The sequence below is a fragment of the Mytilus californianus genome, unplaced genomic scaffold (assembly GCF_021869535.1).
Source record: "Mytilus californianus isolate M0D057914Y unplaced genomic scaffold, xbMytCali1.0.p SCAF_1, whole genome shotgun sequence".
Taxonomy (NCBI): domain Eukaryota; kingdom Metazoa; phylum Mollusca; class Bivalvia; order Mytilida; family Mytilidae; genus Mytilus; species Mytilus californianus.
In genome coordinates, this window is record NW_026262581.1 from 21930220 (window position 1) to 21945066 (window position 14847).

The 14847-nt window shown below is 32.8% G+C and overlaps 1 protein-coding gene across 1 annotated transcript in view; it reads right to left on the bottom strand.

Annotated features, from left to right (window-relative positions):
- LOC127700936 (dentin sialophosphoprotein-like) overlaps positions 1 to 14847 on the bottom strand; it is a 59935-nt gene that overhangs the window by 36792 nt on the left and 8296 nt on the right. Inside the window, exons 3-10 of the mRNA XM_052204670.1 lie at positions 13286 to 13427; positions 12492 to 12608; positions 8334 to 8532; positions 7578 to 7707; positions 4407 to 4518; positions 2164 to 2369; positions 1271 to 1460; positions 611 to 688 (exon numbers count right to left, since the gene is read on the bottom strand). Coding sequence (XP_052060630.1) covers positions 611 to 688; positions 1271 to 1460; positions 2164 to 2369; positions 4407 to 4518; positions 7578 to 7707; positions 8334 to 8532; positions 12492 to 12608; positions 13286 to 13427 — 1174 coding nt within the window. The remainder of the gene's footprint in view (positions 1 to 610; positions 689 to 1270; positions 1461 to 2163; positions 2370 to 4406; positions 4519 to 7577; positions 7708 to 8333; positions 8533 to 12491; positions 12609 to 13285; positions 13428 to 14847) is intronic.

Genomic DNA, 14847 nt, shown 5'->3' on the forward strand with positions numbered 1-14847 from the left:
TGAGGTCAAGGACATTGGACATGTGACTGACGGAAACTTCGTAACATGAGGCATCCATATACAAAGTATGAAGCATCCAGACCTTCCACCTTCTAAAATATAAAGCTTTTAAGAAGTTAGCTAACGCCGCCGCCGCCGGATCACTATCCCTATGTCGAGCTTTCTGCGACAAAAGTTGCAGGCTCGACAAAAATCATCACTGAAGAGCAATAACTCCAATATTAAGGAATTGTGTTACAATTTTGATGGGTTTTGTTTTTTTCAACAAACGGAAGCGCCATGTGTACACTTTCATCCGGGTATTCAACAAAGAAAGATAACTTGTGTTTCCAATGTTTTTAGCGGGAAATGTAAAAGAGGTATTCCGAACCCGGTAAACCGGGACTCATCGTCAGCTGTCTGAAGCGGGAATCGGTAAATTGGGAATCGTTGTTGAAAGGGTTAAGGATCATTCGAGTGAATATTGTCCAGTTTCAGACACAATATTTAAAAAAAGTTTGACAGTGTACTATGGTGAAATATGACAATGGACAGCAATATCTCACCTGACTAGGGGAGTTAAAAAATTTCAAAAAACTGTTCATATATTTTTATATATACTAAAGCTTACCATTCCTCTAACAAATGATAAATATTTTGGCATCATGTCTTCAAAGTTATCTGTGATAAATACTCTTCGGACATACATCTGAAAATGACAAAATAACATTAATTGCATTCATAACTTCTCAGCAAAATATCTAGTGAAAATGTTTTTATATTAGTTTACAATATATATATATGAAATGTCAACACAAGACTGTATGCAGCCTCAAATCCATCAATGCTTAATAATTAATAGTAAAATTATAGGAATTTCAAAATAGTTGTTTGACATCATAATTTCTACCACTTCCAAGCAATTTCTTGAGGTGACATAATTTTATTTGTTGAGTATTTTCTATCAATGTTCTGATATGCTAAATTAAAGCTGCTATATTTAAACATAATGCTATAAATATTTCTCATGCATTTAAGACTTGTATAGCTATATTAGACAATTAACAAACAAATGTTATCTTATTAAGCTTTCATGGAGTGCTAATTAATGATTGACTAAATACACCATTAAGAACTTGGTTGACATATTGGATCAACATCGGTCTACAACTGAAGACTGTAGATTGAGATTTGATGTTTTTATAATATTCATGTTGTTTGCTTGCTGTCTTCTTGAAATATACCCCACATCTTCTTTTATCCATCTACATTAAAACATGTGTTTACAAACCTTAATATTGTCAATATTTTTGCCATAATTCTGGAATGTATCATGTGGGGATGATTTAGGAACAAACAAAATGGATTTAAATGTCACTTCTCCCTCAGCAGTGAAATGTACTTTGGCTAAAGGCTCATCACTGTCTTTACTGAGATTTTTGTAGAATTCGTTGTATTCTTCATCAGTGATATCTGCTTGTCTGAAAAAAATATTGAATGTCCTATCATCATTTTGAACGAATATATATAAAACAAGAATATGTGTTTATAGAATACCTTATGTCATTCGCACTATCACAATTCCATGTTGAGTATTAATCCCCAAAACCCCCTAAAAAACTAATTAGGCATATATTTCAAAAGGTCACATCATAATGCACAAATGTACTAAGTTTCAAGTTGCAGTGACAACAATCTCATGGTAAACCTCTTTTTAACCAAACTTTAACCAAATACAGACTGAATGATGAATTGACACACAAATAAGAAAACATAATCCCAACCTCCACTCATCTACTATCTTATTCACATGCTGACAACTGGCTGAACAAAACAAATTTTTTTTTTAAAGCGTACAAGTTGATTTTATCTAAGGCAACAACATTATCAAAATGTAACAACTGTGTAGTGTATCCACCAGACCTGAAATGGAATGTTCTATTAAACAATATAAACGTATTTCTATGGCAATGGGCTAGTTCCTAATGGCACAGGTAGGTTTTAAATCCATTTTTTGAAAAATTAGTTCCCTCAATTCTTCTAGATTGCTTGTCGGATCATAACAATGATATAGTTGTAATTTTTTTTAACTAAATTTCAATTACTGCAGAATTAAAAAAAAAAGAGGTTGAATTCTATACACAGGTCTTAAATAAAAATATCAAATTAAAACCCAATACTCACTTTCTGGTCCAGATAGGTTTGACACTATTCATCAGCTCCCAATCCCAAACAGTTTTAGAGACTTTCTTTGTCTTTGGTTTTTCCTCTTCTTTGTCTTCCTCCACCTTAGCATCATCATCTTCATCGTCTTTGTCCTCCTCATCTTTCTTTTCTGGTTCATCTTTTGTTGCTTCATCATCTTCAATTGGTTCTTCAACTTCTTCTGTCTGTTAAAAATAAGACTTTTCTATCAAATATAGCATTCTATGCAACCCTTCAAAACGCCAAAATTTAATTTAGTTTGAACTCCCCTTTAAAAGACAATGTTATAAAAAAACTCCTTATTTGATTGACGAGCATAGGTTCTTCCACCTTTTTCTCTGTCCACAAATCACTATGCAGAAAACTAGATTGTTCAACAGAAATTTTCAGGATGATTTACAGCTAGATGCAAGGTATATACTGTATATTAAGAAATTTTTGCATGCAAGATTTATTGTTGCAAATTCAGTAAATGATGTTATCAAAATTTAAAGTGAGAGTTCTTACTTTCGATATCTTCACAATAATAAAAAAAATTGCAAAACTTTCTGAATTTACAGTATGCGTTTGCCTGTTGTTGAACACAATATTTTATTCTCCAAAAGTTGTTTCTGGTGTTATTGAGTTTAAGGGATGCTGTCTGATTGTAGTCACCCCCACCCCATATTTCAAAAATCCACAAACCATAAATATATCTGTAAAAAAGATATCAAACTTGGCATCCATGAAGTGCATTAAATTGAAATGTCTATACTTTGCTAGCCCGACAAAAATATATAAATATTTATAGAACTTGACATCTACAAACTAGAGGCTCTAAAGAGCCTGTGTCGCTCACCTTGGTCTATGTGCATATTAAACAAAGGACACAGATGGATTCATGACAAAATTGTGTTTTGGTGATGGTGATGTGTTTGTAGATCTTACTTTACTGAACATTCTTGCTGCTTACAATTATCTCTATCTATAATGATCTTGGCCCAGTAGTTACAGTGGAAAATATTTTGTAAAAATTTACAAAAATTTATGAAAATTGTAAAAAATTGACTATAAAGGGCAATAACTCCTTAAGGGGTCAATTGACAATTTTGGTCATGTTGACTTATTTGTAGATCTTACTTTGCTGTACATTATTGCTGTTTACAGTTTATCTCTATCTATAATAATATTCAAGATAATAACCAAAAGCTGCAAAATTTCCTTAAAATTACCAATTCAGGGGCATCAACCCAACAACGTGTTGCCTGATTGGTCTGAAAATTTCAGGGCAGATAGATCTTGACCTAATGAACAATTTTACCCATGTCAGATTTGCTCTAAATGCTTTGGTTTCAGAGATATGAGCCAAAAACTGCATTTTACCCTATGAACTATTTTTTAGCCATGTCGGCCATCTTGGTTCGCAGGCGGGGTCATCGGACACATTTTTTAAACTAGATACCCTAATGATGATTGTGGACAAGTTTGGTTAAATTTGTCTTAGTAGTTTCAGAGGAGAAGATTTTTGTAAAAGATTACAAAAATTTACGAAAAATGGTTAAAAATTGATTATAAAGGGCAATAACTCCTTAAGGGGTCAACTGACCATTTTGGTCATGTTGACTTATTTGTAGATCTTACTTTGCTGAACATTATTGCTGTTTACAGTTTATCTCTTTCTATAATAATATTCAAGACAATAACCAAAAACGGCAAAATTTCCTTAAAATTACCAATTCAGGGGCAGCAACCCAACAACGGGTTTTCAGATTCATCTGAAAATTTCAGGGCAGATAGATCTTGACCTGATAAACAATTCTACCCCTGTCAGATTTGCTCTAAATGCTTTGGTTTCAGAGATATAAGCCAAAATCTACATTTTACCCCAATGTTCTATTTTTAGCCATGGCGGCCATCTTGGTTAGTTGGCCGGGTCACCGGACACATTTTTTAAACTAGATACCCTATTGATGATTATGATTGTGGACAAGTTTGGTCAAATTTGGCCCAGTAGTTTCAGAGGAGAAGATTTTTGTAAAAGTTTACGGACGACGGACGACGGACGCCAAGTGATGAGAAAAGCTCACTTGGCCCTTTGGGCCAGGTGAGCTAAAAACGGTCCTTATAGTGCATTCAATTGTAATAAGTCTCTATCTTGAAAGCCTAAAAAATATAAATTAAATTAAACTTGGGATCTACAAACAAAGGCACTTTAAGCACATTAAATGATAATAAGTCTTTACCTTGCTAGCCCAAATGTAAATATTGAAGTTGATAAACTGGCTGTACTTTTTGACGAGGTCTTTCAGTGTATTCTCTTCCAAGAAATCATGAGCTTCTTCTTTCAAGTGCAAACTATAATATAAAAGGAAAGTACAGTGATATTGTTGTCTTTTTTCAAAACTACCTCTACCGTTTTTTTTGGGGAAAAATGCATAATTTTTTTTGAAATTGGGAAGTTTGTTTATTTTTGTTTAACACATCTACAATTTTTGCTGAACTTTGCTGTCTTTTTTGCACAGTTTTTTCACATATATTTTGGTTGTCAGACATTTTCAACCTGAAAGGAACTTTTTGGGTAGGGGAAGGAAACAGAAACAATGATGGTACTTAATACATTGAAAACCATGTGTGTTACAAACACCGTGATGATTCTGATCAGAAACCCAGATCTCAATAAAATGCTCCGCAGGGCGCAGCTTGATACGACCGCAGAGGTCGAACCCTGAACAGTTGGGGGAAGTATGGACACAACATTCAAGCTTGATACAGCTTTGGATTTGGATTGTGATTAAATATTTGACACAGCATAGGTTTCTAACACAGATTGAATGTGGTCTAAGAACTTAAAAATTTTAAATTGGACATTCACCTATTATGGTCCAATATCCAAAATCTAAATACATGGTTAGATTCAGCATATCAAAGAACCCCAAGAATTCAATTTTTGATGAAATCAAACAAAGTTTAATTTTGGACCCTTTTGACCTCAATGTGGACAAAGTTGATAACGGGGCCCAAAAATCAAAAATCTAAATACATGGTTAGATTCAGCATATCAAAGAACCCCATATATTCAATTTTTGTTGAAATCAAACAAAGTTTAATTTTGGACCCTGATTTGGACCAACTTGAAAACTGGGCCCATAATCAAAAATCTAAATACATGTTTAGATTCAGCATATCAAAGAACCCTAAGAATTCAATTTTTGTTAAAATCAAACTAAGTTTAATTTTGGACCCTTTGGACCTTAATGGAGACCAATTTGAAAACGGAACCAAAAATTAAGAATCTAAATACACGGTTAGATTTGGCATATCAAAGAACCCCAATAATTCAATTTTTGATGAAATCATACAAAGTTTAATTTTGAACCCTTTTGACCTCAATGTGGACAAAGTTGATAACGGGGCCCAAAAATCAAAAATCTAAATACATGGATAGATTCAGCATATCAAAGAACCCCATATATTCAATTTTTGTTGAAATCAAACAAAGTTTAATTTTGGACCCCGATTTGGACCAACTTGAAAACTGGGCCCATAATCAAAAATCTAAATACATGTTTAGATTCAGCATATCAAAGAACCCTAAGAATTCAATTTTTGTTAAAATCAAACTAAGTTTAATTTTGGACCCTTTGGACCTTAATGTAGACCAATTTGAAAACGGAACCAAAATTTAAGAATCTAAATACACAGTTAGATTCGGCATATCAAAGAACCCCAATAATTCAATTTTTGATGAAATCAAACAAAGTTTAATTTTGGACCCTTTGGACCTCAATGTGGACCAATTTAAAAACGGGGCCCAAAATCCAAAAACTAAATACACGGTTAGATTCAGCATATTAAAGAACCCCATGAAATCAAGAATAAAACCCCATTGAAATTGGTCAAGAAATAAGCAATTTATAGGAAGTATCTTCTTTTGCACAATCCTGTGCTATTAAATATTTCTTGCTATTGCGCAATACTGTACAATTGACAATTTCTTGCTATTGCGCAATATTGTGCTATTGGATATTTCTTGCTATTGCGCAATACTGTGCAATTGAAGATTTCTTGCTATTGCGCAATACTGTGCAATTGAAGATTTCTTGCTATTGCGCAATACTGTGCAATTGAAGATTTCTTGCTATTGTGCAATAATGTGCAATTGAAAATTTCTTGCTATTGCACAATACTTATTATATAATAATTTACACATCCTGTTTGGTGTGTATCTCCTACCATATCATTGTTATTTGATTTTAAATATAAATCAGAAATAACCAACTTAAAATGGAAAATTTTAAAAGAAACAAAAAAGGAAAAAAAGAAAAAAAAGGAAAAAAAATAAATCCCCCCCCAAAATGTTTTGAACCCCCATTATGATTCATCACCCCCAAACTCAATCCCAGCCTTCCCTTTGTGGTATGGTACCTTGCAGTACAATTTCAGAGAGATCCATACACTTGAACACAAGTTATTGTCTGGAAACTAGAAAAAAATGTGTTTTTTTAACCCTTTTTGGCCCCAAATTCCTAAATGTTTAGGGCAATTACCCCCAAACTCAAACCCAGCTTTCCCTTTGTGATATGGAACCTTGTAGTACAATTTCAGAAAGATCCATAAACTTACACACAAGTTATTGTCATGAAACTAGAAAAATGCTTGTTTTTTGCCCCTTTTTTGGCCCCTAATTCCTAAAATTTGGAGGCAATTACCCCCAAAATCAATCCCAGCATTCCTTTAGTGATATGGAACCTTGTGGTACAATGTCAGAGAGATCCATACACTAAGACACAAGTTATGTCTGGAAGTTACAAAAATGCTTATTTTTGGCCCCTAATTCCTTTACTGTTATTACCATAACCCCCAAAATCAATCCCAACCTTCCTTTTGTGGTATTGAACCTTGTGGTAAAATTTCATAAGGATCCATTCACTTAAACTAAAGTTAGAGTTTGAAAACCAATGTGTCTTCGGACGACGCCGACGACGACGCCAACGTCATACCAATATACGACCACAAAAATTTTTTTGCGGTCGTATAAAAACGCTTTCATAATATTTAAATAACACAATACGAAATTTACATACATTACTACCCATGCCATCACTGTTTGGGGAAAATGTAAAACATATTGGGAGGAATTTTATGCCATTTTTTTTTTAGTAATTGGGAATTTTTCTCTAGGGGAAAAATCCGAATTTCGGAAGTAATTTGAGGCAAACAATATCACTGAAGTAAAAGATAAAAATATAGCATGGAAATAAATACAATCATATATAATGATTTTCAACAAGACTTACTTAGATTGGAACTTTTTTTTTACATTAAAAACATATTTAGATTTTGAAATAACATTCAGATTTAAAGCAGTATTAAAGAAGTGGATAATATACAATAATTGTACAATATATACCAACCTGATTTGAGTTCCTCTACCAAGTGTGTTTCCTCTAGGATCTTTACTCACACTGAAGGCCTCAGAATCAGACTCCCAGACATGTTGTTCGTCATCGTTGTGTTTCGATGTTACAATTATTCTGTCAGATACTGAAACAGAAGTATACAATTTACATACTCTCTAAACAATTCAGTAAAGTGCGATTTTTACCATACAGTGCCAGCATAATTAAAAAAATATTAAAACTTTGTCATAAAAGTATGTAAAATTCATAATTAACAGCATAAATATATATCAAACTTGTAAAATCTTATTAATTGTAGTGAATTTAAACTGCACATTGCTAACATGATGGATTCAGGATTTTCTACTGTTATGTGTCGTGGCTATTAAATTCAATCCTTTACTGTAATCCAACTCATTTTTGGGTTACTTTTTGCATTCAGTCCTTTTATTACCAATTTTGCTGCAAATTATTTTAACAATTTTCTTGGTGTATTTATAAGAGAAAAGATCCAAGATTGACACATTCACAACAATTTGCATTTACATTATTTATTATGTAATCATGAAAATAAATAGTTCACAAAAATTAGTTGGATTACAGTTACTGTATTTGTCATGTTGGCAGGCCATGAAATTTGTTATGGTAGGTTGAAAACGCTACCATGAAATAAACATAATCAGTGTAAACTGCTATAATATATAGCGGCAACTTCCAAATCCTCAATGTAATATATTTTCATACGAGTCTAGAATTCAAAGTTGCACTTACCCAAGAATGATGAGTAGAAACCAACACCAAACTGTCCAATCAAATCTGTCATTTCTGTTGTTGATGAAGCCTCTCCCAATTTAGACATGAATTCACTAGTACCAGATTTTGCTATGGTTCCAAGATTGTTCACCAAGTCGTTTTTGGTCATACCTATTCCTGTATCTATTACATGGAGAACATGATTGTCTCGATCAGCCTATGAAACAGAAATATCTTGTTAATAATATATATTATATATACTGTACTATTAATATTATCAATGTTCATGCTACAATGTTATTATTCATGTCTGATACTGGAACCTTTGGGCGAGGTAAAGATAGTTCTCTAGAATAATCATTTCCCTTCACCTAAAGGAATTAAAAAATCTACAGAATTTTGTTCTCAAAATATAGGTAACACAACTTTCAATACAAAACTGAGGATTTATCCCTGGGAATGTTGAATTGAACAGTCAGGGGACTTACTTAAATGAGTGATTTTCTAAATCACTGCTTCAAGTAACATTATGTCCATAAAGGTTGGAAGTAAGAGTTGTCTTTCTTTAATAATCACCTATTTAAGTAGTACAAATTAATCACTAGACTAAGTGATTTAATTTTATTGTAGCTTTCAGTGTTCTCCCCAGGATTTTTTTAAGGCGCAAAATTCAAGGGCCCGTAACTCTTTTTTAGAGTGAACGTTTGTGATCTGAAGCAATAAGTCGTAAATCATGACATGCAATATGAATTATAATGCTTTGTGTTATGTGTTTAATAATGCAGAGTATTAATGAATTACAAGAATATATATATGAAATAAATTGATTTTAAACACAAAAGTTATTTATATTCAGTCAATTAAAGAAGTCAAAATATAAATATTCATCTCTACTCTCTGCTCCTTCTAGGGATTGATTGATTGATTGTTGGTTGCTTAACGTCCAGTGGCAAATATTTCATGCATATTCAGGACGAGAACAAGTTCACAATAAATACAATAGGTAGGTTCTGTAATAGGGGCTTCCGGGATTAAGGTCGGAGAAATTTAGACTGCCACGGGAAATGAGGATATATTGGATAGGGACAGAAATTTAGCCTTGCAACAGGTCACCTACGGACCCCTCAAAGAGTTGTTGCAAAGGTTCTTAACGTGCAAAGAGCGTGGCACTCTCTTTACACGAGGCATCGGATTTAACGTCCCCATTCTGACCGGACGTGGCTGCAAATTTGTACATCCCGCACAGCCAAACGGACGCCCCACTTTAGCACGGGTTTTACTGCCGGTCGGAGGAAGACCAATGGTGACCATACTTCTATTCCCCAGTCACCCTTGGGGGACCTTCTAGGGATATTGTTTCAAGATAGTGTTATTTTGTTGGACAGTCTGTTCCCCAACTTTGTCTTTATCCTCTTCAGGGTTAAAAATTAAACCCCCACTCACAATAACTTTTGCTTATACCCCCTTTAACATTTCTAAGCCATGAAAACTCAGTCAGCCACTTGTCATTGAAACCAGAAACATGGTGCTTGCTTTTATCAATTGTTAAAACTTGAGCTTGGTTAAGATTAGGAGAAGCAATGCAATCTGCTTATACTGACAGTGTAGACGGAGGTGTATTCCACTTTTCATTAGAAGTCATTGGTGTGAAAAAAAACTTCTACTTCCATCTTCTACCTTTTGCTTATAATTCACCCCTTTGTTATTTGCAGAGAACATGTTCATTCAGAATTAATAAAATCGAATATGGTTAAGATATTTGGTATACAACTTTTTAAAACAATTTTTTTTTATAAATGAACAGCTGACCAGTTTCCCGGCGTAGTTTCACATTACGCTTCCGTGCGTATTATTGTTTAATCCTATCTTTGGCAGATAGATATAAACGAAACTTTACAAATTCGTTAAAGTTAAAACCATTGAAATTATTTACCAGTGACATTATACAGAAGCTGCGGCGATTCTGTACCCGTGTTGATCGTCACATATTTCCCGACGCACGGATTCACGATCGATGTTCAATGATCATTTTATTTCTAAAAATATGACAGTTTCAGACGAATTTACCTTGCAAGCAACATTTTTTCACTTTCTATTAAAGTAAATCACTCCTCGTTATCTTTAATCAAACTTTATTTTAATTTTTTCAACTACTAATACTTTCATTCATAGTTTTCATCGTAAATATCTTTAGCAATGTGTATTCAAATTTATCATGTGTATTCAACACGTTCATTGGTCGTGTTTAAATAGATTCTTCTTCTCGACCAATGAAAAAATTCGTTATATAAATGGTCAAGTGATCACACACACGATGCGTAAATACAATGTATTTGCGATCTATTTCTTCAATTTCTGCACTGAAGTTTTTAAAAATTTTAATTTTCTTCAAAAATATCTATCTTGATGATCATTTACGCTATTACCTGATAACATAGTCCGATAAGGCTGAGATAAGCGTTGCTCAGGTAAAACTAATTATCAGTTATTGCGTAACACTGACCGACCCATCAGCGGTGATCAGTAACTTGACAATTTTAACCAACATTTATAATGCAAATGTGAAAATTAACACGCTGCGGGATCAAGTATCAAGGGACAGCGGCCAATTAAGACGCTGCGGGATCTACAAAAATATTATGAAGGCGCTGCGGCACCGCAGCGTCATATCGGCCTGGGGAGAACACTGGCTTTAAATACAGAATACTAATGATCCAGGGACTAATTATGTTGCTAAAATTATCAGAACCAACATCTGTGTTGATAGGATGACCGGGTTATGTCAGGTGAACTAAATCTAGGATAATGACATAAAAATCACTTGTTTAAGTATCATACATCAATTTCCTTCCAAAAAATCACTTCTTTAAGTATCATTATTTTAATAACCCCACTAATTTCAACACCCTCGATCAGTGAAATTTTGATTGAGAACAGTAGAATTTTATTACATAATCCATAAGATGAAACCTTGAATTTTACAGGAAAAATACTCCCACTGCTGGGAAAAATCTGTAAAGAAAGTATCAGTTCATTATGTAAAGCCATTTTTATAGCATTTTTTCAACTAAAATAGAATTTGCAGCTAAATGATTGCATCAAAGGCTTAAACCTTGCTGCTTAAAAGAAGCAAAAAGTTCATTTTTTCAATTTTACTAATGAAAAGATATTATCTAAACCTATGTGTTTAAAATTTTGGTAAAACTACAAAATCACGATTTGTGGCAAAACTTCAAATTTGCTACTTAAATAAGTGATTTAAAAATCACTTATTTCAATAAGTCCCCTGACTGAAATAAGGTTTTTTTTGACAAGTACAAATTTTCAGAATTTCTAGAACATTGTATAGAGTTCAGGATTTGTTAATCAAGTAGTACATGGGGGTTAAACGTGGCAAATTTTTGTACTTTTTTCTGTCATCAACTATATGAATATGATCTACACTTCATTCAAATCTATTTTAAGTGTTTAGGACTCATGTTTTAGTTTCTTTACAATTAATATTTGTACTTTTTCTTCATTTTGGGAAAGAAGATTTCCATTCTTAAAACAGTTCCTTAAGTCAAGCATATATAAATATTGAAAACAAATCTTATCTTTCATGCAAATAAGTATTCTCAAAACAATCTAAAAATAAACTGCTTTATGTTTTATTTGATTGATCCCACAAGACATGAAACAATCACTAATGTACATTATAGCATGATAGCTACAGATACATATTTCTTAGGCCATACAAAATATTTTTCTAGCTGCCATTTTTCATTTTATCAAAAGATGGGGGATAGCATTAGCTTTGCACATATTTGAAGTCACAGTCATTCCTGTGTAGGGGTTTTATATTGTATACTCTTGTGTTAAAGTTGAACAAAATTTGGTTCTTTGCTGATATTTTTCAATCAGTTTTGAGAGATAGGCATAAACAGGATTCAGCATCATATTGCGCCTTATATTTGGCCTGTATTGCTTAAAAATAGTAAACTGTAGCTCTGTTTGGATTTAATTTGTTCTTTTCTTATACAAAAGTGTGTTCTAAAATATTAGGCTTCTTTTTTAAATTTCTTACGAATACAAATGGCAATTACAGTAAAACTAAAGTATATTTTATCGAGTTTGATCTTCCAAAGAAAAAGAAAGAAGATAAGTGTCATTTTGTTTGGATTCTATGTTTCTTACCTTGATCTTAATACTGAATTCATCAGTATGCCGCAAAGCTTCTTTATCTGTTAATGATACAAATCTAATTTTGTCTAAAGCATCAGAGGCATTGGAAATCAACTCTCTCAAGAAAATCTGAAAAACAAAATAAAAAAACTCATAAATTAAAAAAAAAATTGAGTATGGTTCGTGTAAATATGCTGTCATTTATGCAATCGTTTCAGCTGTTGAGTTTCTTTGCATGCATGCACTTTGAATATGTTTACAGGATACTTCTTTATGCAAGCACAAAGAATGCTTCTCAATTTTTTACTCCCCACTTTTATTTTCATTAGCTATGAGAGTTAGTAACGTAAGAGCTTGTTCTACCGTCCCCTCTAAAATAAATTTGCCCTTTTTAAGAAAATGTGGCCATGAACAGGCATCTACTGTTAAGTTTCACATGTCCACCAGATGTTTACTTGTTTTGGAAATGGAAAGTCACATGTATATTCTAAGTTTGTAATTCTGCTGGAACAGGTCTTCCATATTTCTAGATTGATTGATTGTTGGTGCATAATGCCACTTTCAGCACTATTTGCAATATTGTGGTGGTCAGTTTTTATTAGTGAAGGAAGCAGGAGTGCCCAGAGCGAACCACCAATCTTCAGTGGAAAAATAACAATCCTAGTCAATTAAGATTGTAGTTAAACATGCCGGGTTCGAACTCACAACCTCAGTTTTGTCAGGCTAGTGATACACGTTGACAACTAGGCCATCGAGGCCCTTCAATTTCTTTAGAGAAAGTTTCAATGTACAAAAATATAATTTACCTCCTTATTCTTGTACAAAGAGTTGATAATCAGTTTCATCATTCTATTGACTTCAGCTTGGAACACATGTTTCTCAGCCTTGTCTCGCATTTCTTTCATCTGTGCTACATTCAATCCATCCAACTTTATAGCTTCCTCCTCTCTGCAAACAAAAATTAAAAGTAGTGAAAATAACAATTACAAGAATTTTATGAATTTTAAAAAAAGAAGTTAGTCAATCATACTATACAAAAGGTTTAATCAAAATGATGATGGTAGGTAAAATGATATTTAAACACGCTTTTATTTTGATTTTGGCTGCAAAATATGGGACCATATTTTTGTTTCCCAGACACTTGGACAAGTGAGTTGCCAATATTTGTTTGTCCATTGAAGCATAATTGGCAGACTTGTACAGGTCTGGCTCTTTCAGCTTAGTCGGTTGGTCATTTTTTTCATGATCAAATTCATGATTTGTCTATAAATTTAATCAACTGTTGTCAAGTATGCAGGCTACATTTACCTTTTAATCAAACAAGATACTTTCTGTTGGCCTGAAGAAACTTTGGGCTTATATGGTGTGAAAAGGGGTAGGGCAATTGAGTGGAGGAGGAGTAGAAAATTAAAGAACAAAATTATTTGATAAAATATTTGAAAAGTGAAATTACTAAAAAGCAAAAATTGGCCTCTTGCAAGTTGCAATAGAAACAAGGACTTGTGTTTATTCTCAATCTGTTCTGATTGTAGGCTTTTTTCTGGAGTTTCTTATATTTGATAAAAACATGCAAATATTTTTTCTATCACTGGATTTTGGCAAAGTCATCAGACAAAATATCTTAATAATTGCTTTACAGACACATTCAAGACATGTGTATATCATTCACATCATTTTGTTCTGATAGCTGCATTATCTGCAATACTAATCTTCAATAATCCATCTTTTAATAATTAACTATCTCTATCAACTATGACCATCTATCTAATATGTTGATGGCCAAATTTTATAACGATTTAATTAAACGACCAGTCAATGACAAGTGGTCAGAAAAAAAGTTTGTCTACATCCTACATAATACCAAACAGATGCAAAGTACAAAGTCTTTATCATTAGTGTTATCTGGTACTAATTATGCTAATTATCAATCAACTGAAGTATCTGATGGAGACAAAATATTTTTTCACCTAGAAATCAGACTATCTACCCTATCTGATCAAGACTGAAATCAACACTGTGGATTAGGATTAATGGATTATCATTATCCTTTCTCTAATACCCCTAATCAATAAAATGATGTAACAACTTTTGACAGCATTGTAAACTCTCAGAGATTTTCTTACATTCCTGATTATAAATAAAATATAATATCTTCCCTTAGGTTGATTTTATCTGAAAGTTCTGTGTACTTATCGGATAAACAATGTATTGATACAGATCTGCAAAAGTCTTATCTTCAGTAAATAGCTAGCTGTAAAGTGTATCAATATAAACCACTTATAAAACAATATAAATCATATCATTTTCAATTATCATGCTTACTGCATTAAATGCACATCGTAGTATGCATAAATTGATTTAGAAATCC